The following is a 24,315-nucleotide window of genomic DNA, read 5'->3' on the forward strand; positions in this document are numbered from 1 at the left end:
GTATGGCAATGGGTCTGTTTCTGTTTTGTTTATTCATTTGATTTGTTTTTTTAGATTCTACATATAAGTGAAATCATACAGTATTTCTCTCTCTGTCTGATGTATCTCACTTGGCATAATGCTTCTAGGTCCATCCATGTTGTTGCAAATGGCAAGATTTCATTCTTTTTCATTGTGAATAATATTCCAGATTTCTTTCTATTGAAATGTTCTCAGTGTTGTACTATCCAAGAGAGAGGAAAATGACTTTGAAGTCAGACAACCTAGGGTTTCTCTCCGAGCTCTGCCACTCATTGTGTGACCTTGAACCAGGTTCCTATTTGAGACTCACTTTCTTCATCAGTAAGCCAAAATGAACCTGATCCCTAATTTAGTGTCAACATTTAGGTTGTAATCAAGGCTTAATTACATGAGAAAGAGATGTGAAAATACCTCGCACAATTTGTGGCTACTCAGTAAGTATTAATTAAACCTCAAACCAGAGAGGGAACGACATACTAAGCACTGCCACCCACAAAGCATTAGACATAACAAAATACTAAACTTCATTAACTAGAGGAATAACGGGAGTTTTGAGAGGATAAAGAGAGGGTTCCCTGAAGGGCCTGAGTTTCTAATTGGGGCCCTGAAGACAAGCCAGATCTTATTAAATGAACAGGCAATTTCTGATGACCCTATTCTACCTGACTCTGCAGGTTCAGCCCCTATCTAGGCCCATCCTTCCTCTCCCAAATGCAGCTGCTCAATCAAATTAAAAAAAAAATAGTTAAGAAGGTAAGAATCAAGAAAGAAGGTTAAGAGTAAAGAAATAAGAATCTTAAGATAAAAAGTTCATTTTAAAGTTAAATATGCTTAGACATATTTAGTTCTTACACGTGTAAAGACCCATACTGTGGGTAATTCCGCTCTCCCCATGGTCCTCCTTACTTTCAAACAAACTTCCTGGAAAGTAATGAATATAATACTTGAAAGTCATTCTTGGTAGTTTCAACTGGCTGAGAGTTTGGAGCATCTTAATCATAAAATTTCCCTCCAGCTATGATGAACACTTTTAGGGGGAAGGCAGAAAGAAGAAAGGGGAGAGAGACAGGGAGAGAGGGAGAGAGAGAGAGGGAGGGAGGAAGGGAGGGGAGGGAGAGAGGGGGAGGGAGAGAGAGAGAGAGAGAGAGAGAGAGAGAGAGAGAGAGAGAGAGAGAGAGAGACCAGCTTACTCCTTGGTTGTAAAAGGCAACACCACTAATACACAGCTTAGGCTCAAAACTCTTGACTTTCCATGGCTCTATACCGCACATTAAACTGGGTGGGCGTCAATAGTTTTTACCCAACGTTGGCCTGTGTCTGAAAGAAGGCCCATCACGACCACCTACTACATGAACACTTGATTTTGTTTACTCATGATGAATACTTGATACATGAAGCTACTTCTACCATTTACTCTTTTGTTACTTTGAACAAACAGGCTAGATGGTATAAATGTAATTTCAGATCGTAAGTTCTTAAAGGCCAGAAATGCAAACCCTGATTTAAATGCCCATAATAGCAAAGAGTAGATGAATTCATAAGTTGGGGGGTAGTGCTTATAATCTGTTGAGTTTCTAAGTAATAACAAACCCCAGAGGATCCAAACCTGAGGTTCTAAAACATGCTTAAGTACAAGAAGGTACAATGTAGTCCTCAACATGTCAATACTCCAGTGAGCCTAAGGAAACCACACATCCCCCCCGACAGGTCACAGAGGCTAATGGAAACATTAAATGTCTCACTAAATGAGTATGTTTAATGCTGGTTTTCGAGGCATTCTTTTCTGATTATTCCTTTTCATTTTGTTATCTTTCATAATGGCAATGAGAAAATGAATTAAATTTTAAAATATTCAGTTTAATGGACAAAAGTCATGAGGTCTGTGGGGCAAAAATGGATCTATAAACATCGAGGAGCTGGGGAACCCTGGTGTAACCTGTATTTGTTTCCATTTTTATTCCTCAGCCATTGGATTCCACAGGGAAATCTAAATCATGGGTCTAAGATTCTTTTAGCCCAAATTAAAAAAGTTTCTTTAAAAAGATTAACTCACACACACAAACCTCCAAATATATGCTTGATGGGAGATGTACGAGCCAGAGCTAAGGTATTAGTAACTTAACGACAGCCACAGAATGACATGTGCTGCTTTGTACTGAAGCAAATTGTTGCCGAAACACTGCTTTCAGAACAAGTACGCTCTAATTACAGATCTTTGGTAATTACTAAGAATCTTTTGCAAAGGAATTCAAGATCGGGTCCTACAAATATTTCACCATAGAATATAAAGTTTATGGCAGAGAAAAAAACTAATCTCTAAGCACCTGCTAGAAAGGACATGGGATCAACATACTTGTATTCAAGGCGGGGGTCAAAGCAGCAGTTTTCCAGGGCATCCAAGGACTTCATCAGCAGAAGGTTCATCTGGTGGCCAGAAATGTCACTAGGGAAAGGCCACGGGGAAAATGAGTCATTTAAAGTCACTTAACTGTCCAAAATACTTACTATACAATATATTGCTCTCAATATTTTACTGAAAATGCATTTACTTTAAAAAACATAAAAGTAACAATCAATACTATTGACGATTCATATATATTTATTTTGTAGATAGAGAAACTGAGTCAGAGAACTTATTCAATAGTTGGGTTTCTGAACATTGCAATTATTTGCAAACCAATAAGTACTGCCACTTTTGCATTTTCTCAGCTCATTAAAACTCTTTTATAATTGAAGTATAGTTGCCATAGAATATTATATTAGTTTCAGATGAACACCATAGTGATTCTTCTACATTTATATACCTTAGTATGTGATCACTACAGTAAGTCTAGTAACCATCTACCACTATACACACTTATTACCATAATATTGACTGTATTCTCGGTCCTGTACACATCCCTATAACATTTATTTGTAGCTGGAATTTTGTACCTCTTACTTCCCTTCACCATTTTCGTCCATCCCCCCACTCCCTCTGGTAACCATCAGTTTGTTCTCTGCTTCCATGAGTCCTTTTCTGCTTTGTTTGTTCATTTTCTTTAGATTCCACATAGAAGTGAAATCATATGGCATTTGTCTTTCTTTATTTCACTTAGAGTATAACACTCCCTAGGTCATCATGTGGTCACAAATTTCGTCCATTCAAATTTTAAATCACTAAAAAATAAAAACCAAACTCAGAATTCCAAACAAGGTATTTCTAAGTGCTAAAGGGGTTGTCGTCAGAATATTTAATAAACCCATTAAGCTCCTATTATCAATAATGGTTCCCTAGTCTCTTTCATGCAAAGACTTACTTTTGATTTCATGTCTCGATTGTGGAAGTTATAAGTTCTATTCCTTTAGTTACACTTTTTTTAAAAGGTGGTGGTGGTGGGGGGGGGTGCGGACACCAGCCCTCTATTTTCCTGTCTGCGGTAATTGATGCGATTTTGTCATTGTCTTGGTGAGAACTATGGCTTGTATAGTAAAATAAACATAAAAGGTAGTGTTTTCAGGCAGAGCGTGGGCTTTATCACCGACACTTGATTATCATGGTCCCACATGTCAGGTTTGGTCCTGCTGCCTCCGCCTGCTGGGGGAACGTAGCTGGGAACCCGGTGCAGAGAGCCCTTTGAATGTCCTCTCAAACCAGGACTACCGTCAGTGGTTTTGCTTGAGGTGAAGGATTAGATTTTGCAATGAAAACACCCGCACACACACCCACCCACACACACACCCACCCACACACACACCCCCACACACCTTAATAGCTTTAACTAAGTCCTATTATAGTTGTCCTCTGGAGTAAAATATACTTACATATGCTAAACAAATGCTGAGTGCTATATCCTCCGGGAGTCATGATGGAAGCAAGCTTTGAAATAATATGCTTTCCTGAATAAATTCTAGGCCAGAATATAAATTCAGGTGACTTGTCCATGAGCTTGACCAAAAAATGGATTGACTGCCACCATTCTCTTTTACAAGGTGATTTTTCATTCTCGGGACCAGCACCTTGTCCCGAGGGGCTGTTTTGGGTCGCTTCTTTAATGTCATTGACTAGTCAGTCAATAGCCCTCAAAACATTTGCCTTCATTACAGAAAAATGGAAACTTTCTCCGAAAATGTCATTATCTGATGACATTGTCACTATCTAGCAAAATATGTTTTAGTACCAAAGGCATATATTTCAGATTCCTCTGCTCCAAGAAATTAGGAAGGTGGGAGCTATGAGCAATTACACTGGCTGCAGTGCTAAGACACCAGCCAAAAGGAGGATGCTATCAAACAGGATCATTAAAGCCACATTAAAATCTGCAGCTACTCGGAGGGCACTGGGCCATGGGAAGAGCCTCCTGAGGCCCTGCCCCAGGGGTTCCTGCAGGTGCAAAGTCAAGTACGAGCAGACAGGGCAGAAGGCAGCCTGGGCACCAGAGTGACGCTTTAGCTGAATCACCGTGGGTTTCTCCAGGTAGTGTGATTAAATGAACCACAAACGCAAGCCTGTCAAGCCCTAGAACCAGCAGCAGCTCATCGAAATCTAATGGGAAAGGGAGCCAGGGCCAGGAGAGGATGAAGTGAGTTGCCTGGAAGGAAGCTGCCATGGCTCATTTTTAGTTGTAAAGCATGTTGCTTGAAAAGATCCTGAAGAAAGAGCAGGAAGACAGATGGTGAAGAGCTGCCATTTGTTGCATAGTAGCAAAGGAGGGAAAAGTCACTTTCAAGTTTTAACTCTTTAAAAATACTTTGTGCTCTGTCACACACACAAAATATGTTAACAGTCAACCACATGCAAAAGGCAGTGTTTTGTTCATGTTCAGAACCAGGCCTACATAGACTAACACGGGTGAAGAGAGCAAAATGAGTATTCTGGAAACGTTTCATTTATGATCACAAAGGCTAAGCCAACTCTTCCCAATCGTCTGACAGATGTTTCCAAGAGCTGAAAATGATGATCTGAAATATGGCCTTTCCCCAGATCAATGGCAATTTTCATAAAGGTTTCATATATTGGTATTTGCACCAAACTCTGTAAATTACAAATGGAAACTTAACCACTGGCTTTAAACTGAAATCTAAGTATAGCATCATGTCACCTAGTTTCTCCGCATCAACACCATTTCTCGCCTTTGGACATACAGGAAAGTTTAACAACAGCTAACACCACACAGGGTGCCTCTCCCTCTCTCCCACTGCTGGAAAATGGGGCTACATTCCAAGTCGGTGACATCTAAACATTCATGCTGTACCACACGACAATAAACCTATGTAGACATATATAAAAAATTCTAAGATTTGCTATGTAATATAAAATGAACAACAAAACTAGATTCACATACAGGAAGATTTTCCCATTTAGTGGAATTTTCCACCTGGGTCTTTGATAGCCTATTAGCTCCATTCACGGGTAAAGCTAACAGGCCAAAAACTGAGTAATCAAACGGAATAAACTACAAAGTATAATATGCGCAGATTAAGACTCCTTAAGGGTTATAAAACTGTAGCCAGGGCACAGGATAAAAGCAACATTTAACACTGGGTACATGCAGTTCTCAGGTGATTCAAGGATTCCCACACCCTCAGGCACAAGGGACACCCCAATCCTTTCCTTCCATGTTATAGTGATATCAATAAAGGATCAGCAATCATTGTTCAGCTATAAACCAGGAAAAAAGGCAGCTTTTCTTTATAGCACCGTAGATTAGACTTTTCCTCATCTCTATTACACAGGTGTATTTCAGGGCTTTCATCTAAGCATGAAATGATGTTCCAGTAACCAATTACTTTAATAAGAGCAACCCTTAAAATACATTAATATCTATGTGATGGAATTTAGAAAGACAAATTCACTCATAAAGCAGAACATGTGGTTGACGTGCCCATCTCAGAAAGTTCAGCAAGCACGTACTGCTCAGATCAAGCACCCGTGTGCGTGTGCATGTGTGTGAAATCCTCCACCAGCACCACAAAGAGGACACACGGGGCTGTGTTAACCCACTGTACCTGAGTTTCTCTTCACACAAGCGCGAGAGAAACATCCCCAAAGCAAGGCCCATGTGGATTTGCACGGCTTGAGACTCATCAGCGCTTGGTTTCCCAGGTAACCTGGCAGTCAGCATGGTCAGGATTTCCTCCACCTTCTCTTTGCAAGAGATAATGAAAACTGGCACAAGCAGAGACAAAGCCGAGGCGGCCGCAGAGCGGGCGATGGCACTCGCTGTGTTTTCCCCGGAATAGGATTTCTAGGACATGCCAAAGAAAGAAAACAGGGGGTTGGCCTTTTGTTTAAAACATGAAGGAAACATACCTTTCACAAAGGCACTCTGCAACAATACGGGCTTCTCTCTGACCCACTCCTGCCAAGCAAACAAGTAATTCAAAAAAATCGGTTGCTGTGTTTGTGTACAGGTCACATTTTCACTCCTACTGACGCAACTGGCTGCTAAACGGTCCGCTAACTAATCATATCCTTTCAAATGTGAAAAACCAGATTCTAAGTGTCTCGTTTTAAAGGGTGTGAATTCCCTCACTAGAAAGCCTGAAACAATTTCAGGTTGAAAGCCCACATGTGTATATAATGAAAAACCCAAAGTGAAGCTATCCAAGCTGGAGAACCCACCCAGCCGCATTATAAAATGTCCAGAAAGCCAGCGTTTTCCAGGAGAGCCGGAAAGGGGTGGGGGTGGGGACAGTTTAAGTTTAGCATGGAGGGACAAGTGTAAATTTAGCGCAGGGATCTATTGGCAGATCTCCCAAAATCTTTGGTGGGAACGCTTCCCAGTAGATGGATTATTTCCTACAGGGGGCTAATTCCTTTTAATTAAAAAGGAAGTTGAAATCCTAAAAGCCTCTGGTTACAAAGCAATAACCAGCTATTGAAAATGAAACGGAGAGCTCTATATGTGCCTCCCTATATGCAATTACGGGGAAAGAAATGAGTAACAGCCCCAACACCACGACAGGGCAGGTGAATATGAACAGCTTCTCCCAGAACCTCACGCCGGAGGGCTCCACCAGACATCACGCACACTTATCAACATGTCTCGAGTGGGAAGTCCGCTGACCACTCCTCCCTATTATCCACTTGAAATTTTCACACACATCCTAAAGGCCGTGCTGTCTCTTGTCATCCAAGCACATGAAAAAAGGTTTTAATTCTTTACTCATTTGCTCTCTAAGCTTTAGTACTTTAAGGGTAAAAATCAACCATGTGCTAAGATGTTCTTCTAGTTAATACAGCACTATTGTAATGATAATACTACTCAAAATGACCCAGCCCCTAGGTCACTGAAAATTAAAAAAAAAAAGTGACTTTTGAAACAGGGCTTTGAAAAAGCATAACAATGCAAAAATCACAAAGGTCAGAGGTAACCCTGACCTAGCTAGTAAGGAGACTATTGTTACTGGTTTGTGAGAACTACGTAGCAGTATTAGAAATCTGTACGCTATGTGTCCTGCTGAACATCTGAACCATGGAGCTAGTGCGAAGACCTCAGTATAAGCTAAAAAAATACTCATCCACCATTAAGAAACAAGAACACATCCGACAGAAAACAAACCATTGCAAAGAAAGTACTGCTGTGAGCAAAATCTACCTTCCAATTTAATTCTGCATTATCCTTGCTTTGTCCTCAAGTATAGTTAAAACTTTACTTCCAGACCCTGAGCCCCAGATGAATACATACCAGGTCCTCCCCAGGGCAGGGCAGAGGCACAGAGAGGAGACCTCAGGCAGTGGAGTTTGAGGCTACATTTGCCATCTTAGCAGCTGATCAGTACCGGTGCTATATTTTTATTCAAATCAACTCTAATCCTCTGCCGCTCAGCTGATTGCCCCATGATCACTGTAATTCCCTAAGCCCTGGATAGTGATAAGGCAGAACCAAAACAATTCCATGCAGATACAGAAATAAAGCGCTCACTACTGCCAATAAAGGGGAAAAGGAAGCCAAACAAAAAAAGTGTGTTTTCAATTTGCTTCAGATCTTAGGATATAAGCATGAAGAAAGAGAAGGTGCTTAGGATCAACAATATGACTTTGTATTTAGAAAGTATTTCAAAATTTTCAAAATATTTTCCCATAAATTATATAATTTCATCCTCACATTTTTTTTTTTTGTAAAGTTGGCAAAGCATTAGTTTTTACTTCATTTTATAGATAAGAAAAAGAAGATGATGGGTTAAGTGTCAGGTCAACGGTAACAGAATTAATAAGGGATGAAGCAAGGGCTCCAATCACTACTGATAATATTGCTCAATCACCTCATTTTACGGACAGCGAAACAAGGGTCCTGAGAGATAAAGTGAACTGCCCAAACTCACATACCCTGAAATGGAAACAAAAAAACTATGACAAGAAACTCAGGGGCTCCGTCTGCAGCCAGTGTTTATTTTACTATAACTGGAGCTCTTGACTCTGACTACACGTTAGAATAGCCCAGAATTCAAAGTGCTGAAACCCAGGGCCTATCCCTGAGCAAGTAGGTCAGAGGTAAGGCCTACACATCAGTGTTTCTTGTTTAAATTATATATGTATATAATATATATATACACACACATATACATATATTTTTACGATTCCCATTGTGATTCTAATGTACATCTAAGAATCATTACATGACATCATGGGCTTCCTGTGAATAACTGAGATGAGAAGAGACATCCCTTGAGTTTGCTAATCACTTTTCATTTCTCAGACTTACATAATAAAACGAGCAGAAAAGTTGTCCTCTGGGTTGGTAGTGGCTATCCACAATGACCAGGAGAGTGTCAAACACCATGGAAACCCAGTCTTTCATGGAAAGGAAATTCGGTTGAACCTGCAGATGAAGAAACACACGAAACAATAACAGAAAACCCGAACATTATTTCTAGGTTCAGGGAATAGCCCCCTTCTGTATTAAAGAATGGCATGCTATTACCCAAAAGTCAACTTCACCTGCCAGGACTGAAGGAGGTGAGCAGGTATTTGACAAGCACACATACTCACCTGTGCCCCACCAGGAATATTGATCTTTTATACAGGATTTAACAGAAGTGAGAGGATGGGGGCTGCAAAACAGAGCATATCCGAGAGCTCCTCAGAGCTCTCCCAGGTTCAGTGAGGATAATGTGGAGGTTCAAGGGAGAGATGTGCAGAGAAAGCAACTCAAAATTTCTCAGTTCTATGACTTGTCATTTCACAAAGGAGGCGATAAGGCAGCTTACACGATTCTGATCACCATCACTAGCATTTCTGCTATCACCATATATTTATCATTATAGAAACATCACAACATTTTCCTAGCTAGTCAGTCATAAAAACATAATTGATTTTCAGTTTGGAAAATAAAAGAGAATTGTAAAAACAAACAAACAACAAAATCCAACTCATTAGAAAGAGAACTTGGTTTTAAAAATCATTCATGACCCTGGATGTCAAAAGCATTCATTAACTCACATGGTATATTCAGGTCATGTAAACTATAAAGCTCAGTGCAGTGTTAAGTATCTCTTGGAATTAATTCCATGAATCAAATAAGACTGCCTTCTTAAGCTCTTTAGCTATTGGTCATATGCAGACTTAGATGAAGTTTGAAAACTTCAACTTTAATCGAATAAAGAGGTCTTGAGTGTGTACTGAGTAATAGCCAAAGTCAAGGTCATCAAGAATAAAAGCAAAGCCCCACCTCTGGGTTGTGTGGTCTTTCAATGTTTTGTGTATTATGTGTTACAGTGCAGAACAAAAGGGGGATGGGGGAATAAAGAAGAATAAGAGGGCCTGACATTCAAACTCTGAGCTACACCTCCCACTTATTACTGGGGTAAATTACGAGTACAACTGCATGGCTCTTTTTAAAGGATATGAAACATTTCCTCTTTAAAAATTCAACTTTCTCATCATTAAAATAAGATTCTGGGTTTAAAGTTAAATTTTCATATAGTAAGTAATTACTCTTACATTTTATCCTTCATACAATAACTCCTTGATCTGTTTCCCTTTCTCACATGTAATACACATTGGTAGCTTTTGCCACACGGCATCTACTGTCTTATTCACTGGTAATAGCACCCTTTGGGAAATTCCCTCCTCCATGATTTGAAGCTTCATTAAATGCTCAATCTAGCTACCTGTCCTACCCTACCCAAGGGTAGGCTGGGGACCTATGGGACTCTAAATCTTCAGTGAGTGATGCAAAGACAGCAAATGACTAGATTATCCATCCCAGTGGGGTGTCTGCTGAGATGGCTCATCAGTACCTGTGCCTGGACTCCCCAGGTTGCCTTGGTTACTGTTCTTCCCAAAACCTGATTTTTAAGCTCTGCCTTCAATCCCATTGGCTTCCAGATTCCTTATCTAGTTCATCTTTTAAATGAGAGCCATTTTCTTTGCTTGCAACCAAAAAACCCCACCATGAAACAAAACACAACAAAACAGTGCACAGTACAGGCTGGCTTAGCAGTTAATAACAGGCTCTGGAGCCAGACTGTCTGGGTTCAAATCCTGGTAGTGCCAATTGCTGTGTCACCTCAGGAAAGTTGTGTAGCCTCTCTGAGCACTTATTTAAAAACAGTATAGATGGCCCATAAGACATTCTGTGGGGACAGACACAGGCTGAATAACACTGAATAAACTCTGTTTTTGCAGCAAGAAGTGATGCAGTATATGCTAATGCGAATGAGGACTATTACTGAGAGGTTAGTATCAACCAGGCATTGTGCTTTTTGTCTATTAATTCATTTAATCCTTCAATAATCCTACCTGATTAGTATCGTTATCCCCATCTTATAGATGGTGAAATAGGCCTCAAAAAGGGAAGTCAGCAATGGCACACCACAGAGCCAGTAAGTACAAGTATAAGGATTTAAATGACGGACTTTCCTACTTCAAAGGCTGTTTTTAACCCCCTGGCTATGTTGTCTCCAGATACTGATGGCTCCTAGATAATAGGGCTTATAGGAAGAATGTACCCGTGCCTTTTTATTTTGACAGATACAAATTATCTGAAAAAGTACATTGGAAATGAACACTGACCAGCTCGCCACATGTTTAATTAAGAAATAAATGCCTTGCAAAAATGAATAGGCACTTTGCCATTGACATCTACAATTAAAATGCAAAGTATAATTTTTTTTCAGTCAGTAAACACTGCTTATTTATCATTTTTTGACAGCATTGTTCACTTTCAGTAAGCCTAGTTAACCTCCTAAGACTGGCTACCACTGATGTCATCACAAAAAGACAACCCCTGTTGCATAAAATTGGTCCCTTCAAATTGAAATGACCACTTAACTGGGAGGGACGAAGCAAAACAGAAAGCTGCGAAGAAAAGCGTCGTAGAGGCACTAGTGCTCCCAGGGTAAAGGCCCGTCAGCTGGAAGGACTTGGTGCCCCAGACACTCTAACCTCGTGAATTCAGAGCCGGCTTCCAGGGACATCTCACTTTTCAGCTGTTACACAGCGGAGCCCACTGGTTCAGATCACCCCTGACTCACCTCCAGGATGCCCTCGCTGTCCGAGCAGAGGCTGGCTTCATGTTTGGATACGACGACAGCAAGGCTGCTTAAGGCTAACAGAGCATTGCCTTTCACCACTGGGCTCTCCCTGTTTAAGAAGAAAAACATTCCAAGAGAGGATTTGGGGGCATTAGCCGGGAGAAGAGAAGGTGCTATTATAGGGAGGGCAGAAGAGGGCAAAGATCACTCCACTCCTTCACGGAACCTCGTAAGCAGGTGGGCTTGTTCCCGATGCCAGCAGCCTCCTCATTCCTGACACCAGTGCTAATTTGCAACTCTTCTTATAGATGTGTGGTCATTATACTTTTTTGTAACTTAAAAATCCAAGCTCGCCTTGGCTGGTTTGGCTCAGTGGATAGAGCATTGGCCTGTGGACTGAAGGGTCCTGGGTTCAATTCTGGTCAAGGGCATGTACCTTGGTTGCAGGCCCTAGTTGGGGTGCGTGCGGGAGGCAACCAATGGAAGTGCCGCTCTGACATCAATGTTTCTCTCTCTGTCTCTTCCTTTCCCTTCCACTCTTTCTAGAAATCAATGGAAATATATCCTCGAACGAGGACTAATAAAAATTTAAAAAAAATCCAAGCTCATCATACCTAACTTCTTCCTAAAATGTTTATTTTTGTCATTTGACGTTACATTTCCTAAGCGATCTTCTTCTGTCACCTTTGGCCAATATAAATGCATCAAAATGTTCTGAAAACAGACCAGGACAGTTGTGTGAATGAGCCCGGCAAAGCGAGGTGGCGTCTGGCTCCTGAGCACCGGTGTGTGGAGCCAGACAGCACACCTTCCCAGCAGCTCGGCCAACTGGCAGCTTCCCTCAGTCGTTATTATCTCCCTCCTTTTTAAAATTATTATTATTTTTTATTGTTTAAAGTATTACATATAGTAGTACATATATCTTCTTTTTTTTCCCCCCATTGACCTTTCTCGGAATACGTTGAAGCCAGATTGTTATATAATTGAGGCTCTAGAGAAGATGCAAAAAAAGACCTGTTTTTAGACTATTAGGAATGAGAGTTGCCCTTCATATCATCCAAATGATAGTTTTCTAATATTAGCAAAATCTTAAATTGGACTTCTGAGTTTAATATAAAGAAACTGCCAAAACCGGTTTGGCTCAGTGGATAGAGCATCGGCCTGCGGACTCAAGGGTCCCAGGTTCGATTCCGGTCAGGGGCATGTACCTTGGTTGCGGGCGCATCCCCAGTAGGGGGCGTGCAAGAGGCAGCTGATCGATGTTTCTAACTCTCTATCCCTCTCCCTTCCTCTCTTCCTCTCTGTAAAAAATCAATAAAAATATATTTAAAAAAAAATTTTAAAAAAAGAAACTGAGCCTTGTTGATACACCCACCACCTGAAAGTACACATTTCCTATTATTCCATCATTCCCATGTGACCCTGTAGAATGACCTCAGGTGGACACAGAGGAGATGCCCTTGGCTTCCAACTCTCATGACAGAGCGCAGGCAGCAGAGCACCCAGCCGCCAGAGTTCAGTTCTCAGTCAGTCCTATGATTGTGGGTTCCCACAATACAGGGAATGTGTCCCTAAACCTGGACTTCACACCTGAACTTGAATCAACGTACACATCCCAGAACTGTCCCCTGCTTACGTAGTGCTGGAATAGATGGATATGTGGAATAAAGAAGACAGAGACGTGACTGAACATGTGAGCTAGTATTAAAAAATTAGTATACACGTGTTCTTGCATTTTTGCTTCCATATGGTAAGAATGGGACTCGGGATGTGCCATAGTCAGGTTATTCCATGTATCTATTCATGCATCCTCTTCTCCCTCCCACCTCGGGGTGGGTAAGCTCAGTGAAGACTTGCTCTGCACACTTGGTCATTTTGTTCACCAATTTGTTCTCCTTAATTCACTCCTCTATGAGACCTGCCTTAAGTTGATAAGACACCAACATTTACATTGGGGGTTGCTGTGGAGGAGAAAATAGGAAGAAAGACTTGTGATACAAACAGATGGCTTTGCGTGAGGTTTTGCTGGAGTTCTGTAGTCAGGATTATTGGGAACTCATACAGCTAATAATATAACAAGAAGCGAGGCAAGATCTGGGCATTCCTAGTTGCCCTAGCCATGAAATCATTTAACAAAATCCAAATTAAATCTTTTGCTTTACTAGCTCTTTCTTTTAGCTGAGACTATCCTGAAGCCCATCTTGTTACAAAATGGTCATAAATTACTAAAGTTAGGTAAAATTCTCAGTGATCTGAGAATTAGATCGCCAGGTTTTATCACCCTGTAGAAGAACTTTGATGGTCACCAGAAATCGGGTACCACATCTTTTAAAATGAGAATAACTACGAGATAACATAAAAAGTATCTTTTTTCCTTGTTTTTTAATTGATTTTTTACAGAGAGAGGAAAGGAGAGGGAGAGAGAAACACTGATGTGAGAAACATGGATCAGCTGCCTCCTGCACACCCCAAACCTGGGCATGTGTCCTGACTGGGAATAGAATTAGTGACCTTGTGGTGGATGGGATGATGTTCAACTAACTGAGCTACATTGGCCAGGGCAAAAAAAAAAAAAAAAAAAAAAAAAAAAAGTGTCTGTTTAACACTGAAATTCTGAAAGAGAATTTAGCCTCGGTTTTAAAACAGTGCCCAACATAATTTTATTTCAAAAGTTTCACTGCTCTTGACATCCCTGAGCATGTATTATTTCTTGTAAAATGGAAAAAAATATATTTAAAGCCGCCGCTAATTAGACCTTCTGTTATAGATTAAATGCAAATTTGGACATTAATCTTTGAATAAAAAACAACAACTAGCCCACAGTTGCACAGTGCATGCTTAGGCCAAGCTCTACATTTCACACAGGTACCATGACCACCTATGTACTCCCTTCTTGCCTAGCACAGTGAACAATGGAGAGAAGACACGCGATGCATATTTAGTGAAGCAAATTCACAGAGGAGCTGGCCAGGTGAAAATCTACAACTGGTTCAGCAAAAACTCATCACCTTGTTGATCAAATAACTGTCCCCTACAGTCAAGCAGTAGTAATTTGCATAATGACATGTCAGCATCAGTACAGTATTTATCTAGGCAGCACCACTGACATTTTAATTAAATTGTCCTTTGCAACAAACTGATGCCATTAACCTAATTAAAACGCGCAAGGAAGGATGAGCTGCGATGATGCTTTCTCAGGGACACAGTATTACGTTACATATCAGTAAAGTGACCCAGTCCCTGGGGGATTTTTATCTTCAGGTTCAAATCTATTTAATTAATAACAGTCAAAATAAACGCACATCAATCATCAGGTTGTATCTGTGTTATGATTCTCCCTCAGCCCTAACCCTGATGCTTTAGAAATAAATGCTCTCAAATGAGTATGTCAGCCTAATCCGGTGATGTTTTACTTCCTGCTTTTAACTTATGGCTCAGATCAAAATAAGTCTTACGCTGGCCTGTGGTCCAAGGAGCAGAAGGCTTAGCTGGCAGGGGGTGGTGGTGGGGTCCTCACATGGTTGGAGGAAGTCAGTGGGAAAAGCAAAGGGAGGGAGGCAGAGCAATTCCCCTGCTCATAATTAATCCCTTTGCCCCTAGACCTTAAATGTCTCCTATTCACTTGCTGTCATGGGTTGCTTTAATAAGATAAGGTCTATAAAATGCTTTGAAATTTTTGATGAAAAGATAACACCATGAAAACATGAATTTTTTTTTTTACTCTGCACCTCTGAGAATGGCAGCACACTATTCTGAAGTATTAGTCATGAAACAATGCTCTGGAAAGCGGAAGATTACAGTCTTGTTGAAGAATTTTGGAATGAAAAATGTAAATGCTACTGGAGAGGCAAAATTGTAGTTTGTTTTAATAGAAAGATGCTAGTTTCTTCAGCACTTTTGGGTGCAAATGTCAGAGCACCATTTTTTAATAGAATATAAAGATATAAGTAGACCAATATAATAGAACAAACTACCAGCGGTGCGGTCAAACGCAGCCCTCTCCCGGCACCCCTCCCTTCCAATACGCAGCTGGTGCTCTCCCAAGGGGTCTGCAATTCACCAAAGCACACACAAATGACTCCCTACAGAAGCCTCTCTAACTTTAGGTTTCATTTTGTCCACAGTTTTGTCCACACAGTTCCCCCTGACTCCCACAGAACTGAGCGCAGAGGAGGATCACCACTGCTATTTGCCTTCATTCGGGAGACACGAGGCTGAGGAGTTCATGTGCCAGGATCAGCCTTCACAGTTAGTCCTGTTTCAGAAATGACTGGTGGAAGGCTAACTCTAAGGCACATCATGTGTGTGTTTGTTTTTTGAAGGCAGAATCTATTTAGCTACAGAGGGCTTTGGGACATGATAGGGATAAACTATACTGCAATGAAATATTTCTGGATAATGGACTTTCAGTGCACATGAAACCCTCCAGGTCAAAGGTCTATCTGTGTTGTTTGGTGAATAAGAAGAAAGAATGTCAAGGAATGTCAGCAGCTAAGGGTGATGGTGGAAGGGAGAAGCGTAGTAAGTGAGTGTAACTTATGCCAGAAACAATTAGTCAGCTTGTTAACAAAGGAAACTGAGGGGATTGTTTAAGCAAGTTCATTAGGGTTAGCTTAAGATAAAAAGCCTCAAGATAGTCATACTCGAGTTATTTTTGTTAAAACAAACCAAGGATATGAGTGAAACCATCTTTTTTTTTTTTTTTTTACTGGATCTTTGCATTAGTTTCTAGTATTTAAAAATTCAGTGTGTAGATACCCTGCAGAGGGAATAAAAGGAAGCACTATTTTGATTTGCTGGCTCACAGCTGAGATTTAAAAAACTATTTATTAATTCACATTAGCAAGGGTTCCCTACCCATCTCCTTCACCCAAACTAAATTAGAATTTTAAGAACCAAAGTTAGCCTGGGGCCCTTTCATACCTGTACAACCTCAGTAGGCTCTTGTAAAAGTATGTGTCTGTACTGATTCCTCTGTATTTTCACGAAGAGACACACAGTAAGAATTAACTTAATAGGAGAAAGGATAATGACTGATTTTTAAAAATATAATTGAAAACTCCTTTAGAATTCTTAAAACTATGAGATACCCTAAAAGGAGAAATCGTATGTACCTTGCAGGAAAAAACCCACACATGTTTATAGAAGATTTGTGGCAAAGAGAATAAAGGGATCTTACTTTGCAGCTGACTTGGTGATCTCATCAGTCAACATGTCTCGGACCCTGCAATGATGACACAAAGAAAATCTGTGTCAGAGTTTACGTTAGAGCAAGAACCCAATCTTTTTGCTTATTCATCAATTATTAAGAACCTCTACAAATGATTCCAGAGCTGAAAACGAGACCTGTGGAATTTTAGTGTAAGGTGAGAGAACTGTAGTAAGGGCTTTACTTCAAAGAAGAGTTTCATCTTCCTTCTCCTCAGGTCACTAGTGGAAGGAGGAGGAGGCGGTGGTAACTAAGGAGGGATAGGGCTGTGATGATGTCCTCTCTTAAACTGGTTGGAGAGTAGGCGAGTCCTTCCTATTACTCTCTGCTATGGTCTGAATGCCTGTCCCCCTCAGCCCCGATTCATATGCTGAAACCCGAGCTCCTGATGTGTGGTATTTGGAGGTGAGGCCTTTGGGAGGTGCGGAGGGTGGAGTCCTCAGAAATGGCATTAGTGAATGTCCTTATAAAAAAGTGTCTCTCTCTCTCTCTCTCTCTCTCTCTCTCTCCCGCTCTCTCCCCCCGCCATCTCCCCACTCTCTGCCCCTTCTTCCTCATCTCTTTCCCCTCTTCACATGTGAAGACACAAGGAGAAGGTGGCCGTCTGCAAACTAGGAAGGAGGCCCTCACCAGCACCAGACCTCCCAGCACCTTTATTTGGACTTCCAGCCTCCAGAATGGTGAGCGATACATTTCTGTTGGTTAGCCACCCAGGCGCTGGTATTTTTGTTACAGCAGCCCAAACTGACTAAGGCATTTGCCTTCTTTGCACAAGAGTTCACCGAAACAGCAATTTTACTAGTTCCAAATTGTAAATAATAGTCACTTGCATGTATATACAATAAAACTAAAAACATAGGTGATAAAATCACTCTGAAGCTAAAACAAAATAATTACACTTGTGAATATGAAGGAAGGTATGCTCAATTCAAATAGTCACAGGATTTTTAAAAATGTCAGTAGAAGAGCCTTGAGATAAAGTAAAAAACAACCACTGACTGCCAAATTCACATTCTGAACAGGATACAGACATTTTCATTGTGTTTCAGCAATTCAAAGTTTTTATAAATATTATGACTTTTGCAAATATAAGTTACATTTGCATTCATAAATATTTTCATTTGAAATCTAATAAAATCTTAGCTATTCAGCACTCTCTGAGAATGCAATTTTTAAGAGCCAAGTTTTTCAGTTAGTGGCAAACTGCTCCTATGGATCTTTAACTTGTATTTTATAAAATCATTTGACAATAAATTCTCTAAATTGTCCAATCTCGGTATGCCCAGGTGGAGAATAGTACAGTTAATGTATTCTTTTACTGGTCAATGTGGAATATTTACAATTGATGACTTGCTTATACTTGCTTCCATGTAGGGCCAAACCTTCCATGAGTGGACCAGTTCCCTCCTTTTACCCATCTCTTCTCTCTGCCGCATCACCAATTTTTTCTTTCCTACTTCTTTTACTTGCCTTAGCATGAGAACATACTGAAATATCTATCATCTTAAAATAAGAACAAGCCCTCCAACCACTGTCCCATTTTTCTGCTTTTCATTCTTCAGAACTCATATAAATAGTGTGTACTTGACACAGGTTCATCTCCTTCCACTCTCTCTGAGCTCTTCTATAGTCTGGCTTTGTCCCCACCACTCCACTACGGCAGCCACTGGCATGACTTTCAAGAGGCCAAATTGACTGCCAGCTCTCAGTCTCCATCTTTGGCCAACTCACAGCAGCACTTGACCCAATTGGTTGCTCCTTTCGAGAAACACTTTCTGCCCTTGGCTTTTAAGAGCCCATGAGCTCTTGGTTTTCTTCCTACATCACTGGTCACTAATTTTCTGTATGCTTTATTAGTTCCTCTTCCACATTCTCCAGTTCTAAATGTGGAAGTGCTCTGGGCTCAGTCCTCTGACTTTTCTGTCCTCAGTTACTCCCTAGGTGATTGATATACTGATAATTCCCCAGTCTGCACTCCAGCCCTGACGTTAGCCTGAACTCTAGACTCATGGTCAACAACCTACTTGACAAGGAGAAGGTGGCCATCTGCAAACTAGGAAGGAGGCCCTCACCAGTATCAGACCTCCCAGCACCTTTATTTGGACTTTCTTTAATCCATATGCTGGTAGCTCAGGCTTAGCAAGTCCCAAAGCCGATTCCTCTGTACCTAGACCTGCTTTTCTATTGTCTTCCCCGTCTTAGTAGATGGGAACTCCATACTTTTAGTTATTCAGAGTTAAAATATTGTAGTTATCCTTGACATCCATCATTTTCTCACATTCTTCATTCCACGTATCTCTCTATTTTGAAAAGTGTAGCCAATATACCACTTCCACCAAATAATTATTTTCAGAAGATGAAATTAAAACTACATGTGAAAGATAATACCAATTAGAAAGCAAAATCCAAATTCTTAATCTCTAACCATAAATCCAATGTCATACATTTTAAACTGCTTTGTTGTTTTTAAAAATAAATCTAGAAAATGAAACTTAGAATAGATTTAGTCACACACACACACACACTCTCTCTCAGCTTCTGCTTTTCTACATATGCCAATTGTCAGTAAATAAAAATCTAAAATCCAGTAACCTTTGAACAGATTTTTGGATTAAAGAAACCTGTGGCTGCAGGCAAAGCTATTTAGATTCTGGGCATTTAGATTTAGGCTGCTGCAACATTAATCTGACACAGTATTTATCCCAACCCATGTAACAATTTAAATTGCCTTTAATGTGCCAGCACATACATAGATATTTCTAGATAACATAGTGGGAATTCACTAGGCGGGTGTCTGTTAAAGTTGCTCCTGATAATGAAGCTGTCTTGGAGAGGGAGGAGCAGGTGAGTGAAAAGGTATTTGACCAAATGTGAGTTAGAAAGGCAATGAATTAAGTGGAGAAAAACAGAAATTTTCATTAAAAAAAAAAATCCGTTCTAAGGTGAAAAAGGAAAAGCAAACCATTTCCACACTGCTTTAGAAAACAATAAAAAACATTCAATATATGAATAAAGCTCTCCTCCTTCTGAGGAGATGAAAAATACAGCTACCAGACCTTCAGTCCTTCCCCACCTTCAGGCTCATAGAGAACCTAAAAGCCCCAACATGAAAGCCTTTAAAGTAGTCGCCTTCCCACAGTTCACTTCCCGTGACGTCATGGAACCCCCTTACCAGAGCCAGGCTGTGCCTTTTTTGAACTGCACCTCCTCAGCGCCTTCCTTTCCGTGTTTTAACTGCAGCTCCAGCTCTGCTATTCTTCCCTGCAAAACAGCATAAATCAGCATGCTAACTTGATGGCCAAAATTACCTTAAAATTTCTATGAAAAACACTTAAAGATGGCAGACATATTCTTTCCCAATTCACCTTAAGTGTTCCTGATAGGTTAGTAAATTATGAACGAGGACGTGTGACAGAGATAATTACATCACTGCTCAGATATTTCTACATTCACCAAATAAATATATCCTCGGGAAGTTATATGTTTGGCAAATTTAGTGCAGAGTGCTTCATTTTGGGATATCTATTAAAAGCAGAGTTTAATTTCATAGGTGCCATTTAAAAACACCTCCTATAGTAATAATCAGCTTGTATCAACAGCTAATAATTTTAACTAACATTATCCAAAGATTGGGGTCTGAATACCAGTATCATAACAGAATGGCAGAATATGAGTAGGATGGTATATAACATTGAAATTCAGGAAATATATAGCAAAGGTTATTTTCAAACAGCTTAACATTTCTATTTCTTGAGTGAACATATAAAAATAAATATTTTTGTTTTGTTAATATATTTTTATTGATTTCAGAGAGGAAGGGAAAGGGAGACAGAGATAGAAATACCAATGATGAGAGAGAATCATTGATCGGCTGTCTCCTGCATGCCCCCTACCGGGGATCGAGCCTGCAACCCAGGCATGTGCTCTTGACTGGAATCAAACCCAGGACCCCTTAGTCCACAGGCCAATGGTCTATCCACTGAGCCAAACCAGCTAGGGCTAAAAATAGATATTATACTTCCCAACTTCTAACATGTAATAAAAATATAGCTAATACCATGCCTTTAAAAACAACACCTTCAAATATTTCTTATCCTCTTTTTTTGTTTGTTTGTTAATCTTTACCCAAGGATATTTTTCCATTGACTTTTAGAGAGAATGGAAGGGATGGGGAGAGACAGAGAGAAACACTGATGTGAGAGAGACACATCCATTGGTATGTGCCCTTGACCAGAATTGAACCCAGGACACCTTTAGCCTGTGGGCCAATGCTCTACCACTGAGCCAAACCAGCTAGGGCTATTATCCTCTTCTTACACTCAGAATTATTTTGATCAGATTCTTCCCTTCTATTCCATCACCAGTTACATTATTTAAGTGTAATTGGTTTATTGATGAACCCTACATTGGACAAGAACTTAGACTGCATATTGTATTACTGGGTAATACCACACCATTTTCAGAAGTAGTTGTGCCGCTTCCATCTCACCAGCAGTAAGTAAGAGGTCCAGTAATTCACATCCTCACCGACATTTGGAATTGTCAGGCCTTTTATTTGGGCCATTCTTGCGGAAGTGAAATAGTGCTCATTATAGTTTTCCTTTTCATTTCATTGTTCACTGATGAGAGTGCACATCTTTTCAAATGTTTATTAACGATTTGGGTTTCCTATTCTTTCCATTTTTCTATTGGTTGTCTTACTATTATTGATTGTAGGGTTCTAAGGTATGTCCTACAGAGGAAAAGTATATGTCTCTATATACACCCTAGAGCAGTGGTCACCAACCTTTCGGACCTCACGGATCACCAGTAGTCTGCGGACCACCAGTTGGCGACCGCTGCCCTAGAGAGGGAAGCAATATAGTTTGTTAAGAATGTGAGCTCTGGAATCAGAATCTAATGCCATTTCCACTTACTTGAGGTATATATTTGGGTAAGTTGTTTCACTTCTCTAAGCTTCAGTTTCCTCATTTGTAAAATGTAGTTAACAACTATCTCATGGTATTAGAGCATCATCCTATATAATAAAGAGCTAATATGCTAATTAGACCAAACAGCAGAACGACCGTCCAGACGGTCATTCAAATGATCGTCCGGACGACCCTCCGGACGAAGCCGGGGCTGCGAGGGCCGAGCCCCTTGCACGAATTTCATGCATCGTGTCTCTAGTATTAAATAATGTGGAAAACTGTCTAATACAGTGCCTGATAACAGATAATAGCTACCATTACCAGGTTTGTTGTCAATAAAAAAAAAATACCCTACTTCCCCTTATAATCTTCTTACAAATCATTCTTTCATGAATATATCAAAATCCTTTGTAAAATAATTCATATTTTCATCTGTATATTATCATAGAGTAAAATGTAATACCCAGACTGTACAGTTGCATGCCCTTATATGTCTCTCCAGTACTCTCAGTTACTAGCCTGTGAGCTCGTGGAAAGCAAGGACTGTGTTATCAGTGTGAGGAGTCCTGTACACAGCAGCACCTCCAGACACAGCGCCCTGGGGCCCCCAGCTCAGGCACGCTGCCATATCCACGCCCATCTCCCTTGTTCCAAGACAGAACCCGGGCCCTTTTCTTCTCCCCTCTTTCTCTTAGAGCAAGGAATCAAAGGTGACCAAGCTGGCAAGACATTGATATTAATATTTAATGTTGATAATGGCCTCCTAGGAGGGTAGGCAAAATAGAAGATAGATTTTATTGCTTGTCTTTGTCATGCTCCTTAAATTATGCCTCTTTCTTCCTAAAATACATACTTTCCATAATGCTTTCCCAAAAAAGACAATAGGAAATCAAAAGGCTAAAATCTGTGTGGAAATAAACGAAACAAAAAGCTAGTACACACGCAACCTCTAGAGAAGGCCTGTTTTTCTAATCTCTCCCGTGGCCATAACTAGCACAGCCATTCTATTGTGACCGTGTCTCTTTCTTCCTCCTCAGAGTCTCTGTCCCTCTCAGTCTTTTCTCTGGAATGTCTCTAACCCCTTCCACCCGGTCCACATCAGGCTGTTTATCCAGATGTGCGTTGCCTTCCAGTTCTCTGCCTGCTGCTAACAGAGACCTAGTGGCATTCAGCTCGGTCACCTCTGCTTCTGGCTAACAGCTGTGGTGAAGGCTGGAAGGCATGCCTGGGACAAAAAGGCTGAAATGGTCTCCTGAATTGAGAGTTCTGGATTGCCTGGAGATTCCAATTATTAAGCAATTGATCCCTCCTGCAAAAAAAAACCACAAAAAAAAAAAACAAACAAAAAAAACCCTCCAGCCTATGTAACCAAGAGCTTGCTGATTATAGTGAGCAATTTCACCTGGCTCAAAACAAACAAACAAACAACCTTACAGTGGTCAGAGAGTAATTTACCAGAAGGCACAGTTCCTGACCCTGGTTTGATTTCACATAATTTTGAGCGAGCGTACCAGCTCAGGAGGTAAGTGTCTGTAGTCAGCCTGCTTGAATTCCTCTCTCCTGTTCGAGGTCATACTCAAAATGCCTAGGAGCCCTTTACACAATAGCTGGAGACCTTAACTTCCTCAGCATCTCACAAGGGCAGCAAGGTAAAGATGTTTGTAAAAGGCGCCTTATCAAAATGGACTCTGAGCTGTCAATCAACTTGTATATGCATTTTTCCATCTTAATGAGAAGAAATCCAAATTCCTCCCCATGTCAAGCACTTAGATATGCTTAGAATTTCAAATCCCACATCTTATGGAAAAGGTAGAGAAGGCTGGAAGCAGACATCTAAGCAAAAGCCACTTGTGGTGTTCAGATCTCAAACTTATTCATCTCAAAATCAACCTGCAGGAAATTATGTGGAATGTACCCTTTTGCTGTCTCCTGGGCTTAACGGAATACAATGCGGCTCCTCGGAAAGATCCTCTCATGTAATGCTACAAAGTAGGTCTTGCACATATAACTTCTATGCAGAAGAAGTATCCTCCAGGACAAGAAATTCTTGGTGTGGACAAGAAGTCTGGCAGTTGCTCGAATTCTTCTAAGATACTATTGATTCTATTTAAGTGTGGGGTCATTTACGAAACTTGTTGGATAGTTAAAGTGCACCAGTGTACCTTCAAATCACAGAGATAGCCTAAAAATATTGTTGCACCTTCAAATAACACCGACAATCTTATTATAGTTGACACTTTTTCACTTTTATCGCCAATTCTCAAAGGAACTGGATTTATTCAAAATTCAAATGGTAAATAAAGATGAACATGATCACAACAGTAGAAAAGCAGAATAATTGATCTACATTGCTAAAAATACTCAGCTGGCTTTTCATAAATAGATCCTTTAAAATATTAAAGCAATTTGCATTACTTGTTGTTACAACTAACGTGCAGCATTATGCGTTAGGGGAAAATGCATGATGCAGTGGGAAAGGCTGAGGTTCTGGCATCAAAAAAATTCCGGTTAATTTCCAGCTCTTTCACTTACTGACTGTTGGGTTTTGCACCATTTGCTTTGCTTTCTTAGCTAACCCTATTTATAATCCCATTATATGTGAGGTTGACAATACCCTCTTCAAAGGGTTTCTGTAAAGATTAATTGAAATCACATATGATAAGTATTGGACACACGCTAGTTATTCAATAAATAGTAGCTCTTACTATTAAAAAA

At 40.4% G+C, this 24,315-nt stretch overlaps 1 protein-coding gene across 6 annotated transcripts in view; it reads right to left on the minus strand.

The window, feature by feature from the left end:
* FOCAD (focadhesin) overlaps nucleotides 1–24,315 on the minus strand; it is a 310,432-nt gene that overhangs the window by 58,830 nt on the left and 227,287 nt on the right. For 5 of the 6 annotated variants that reach the window (XR_013960579.1, XR_013960580.1, XR_013960581.1 and 2 more), the window contains exons 23-28: nucleotides 19,863–19,951; nucleotides 16,661–16,705; nucleotides 11,482–11,590; nucleotides 8,709–8,825; nucleotides 6,010–6,248; nucleotides 2,375–2,464 (exon numbers count right to left, since the gene is read on the minus strand). Coding sequence is in view for 2 of the 6 variants with exons in the window: in XM_080667664.1 (XP_080523790.1) it covers nucleotides 2,375–2,464; nucleotides 6,010–6,248; nucleotides 8,709–8,825; nucleotides 11,482–11,590; nucleotides 16,661–16,705; nucleotides 19,863–19,951 (689 nt within the window). In the remaining 4 variants the exon portion in view is untranslated. Of the gene's footprint in view, nucleotides 1–2,374; nucleotides 2,465–6,009; nucleotides 6,249–8,708; nucleotides 8,826–11,481; nucleotides 11,591–16,660; nucleotides 16,706–19,862; nucleotides 19,952–24,315 lie in introns of those variants that run through there. The other variant, XR_013960582.1, reaches the window with a different exon arrangement.

Source organism: Plecotus auritus (genome assembly GCF_963455305.1).
Source record: "Plecotus auritus genome assembly, chromosome: 5".
Classification (NCBI taxonomy): Eukaryota; Metazoa; Chordata; class Mammalia; order Chiroptera; family Vespertilionidae; genus Plecotus; species Plecotus auritus.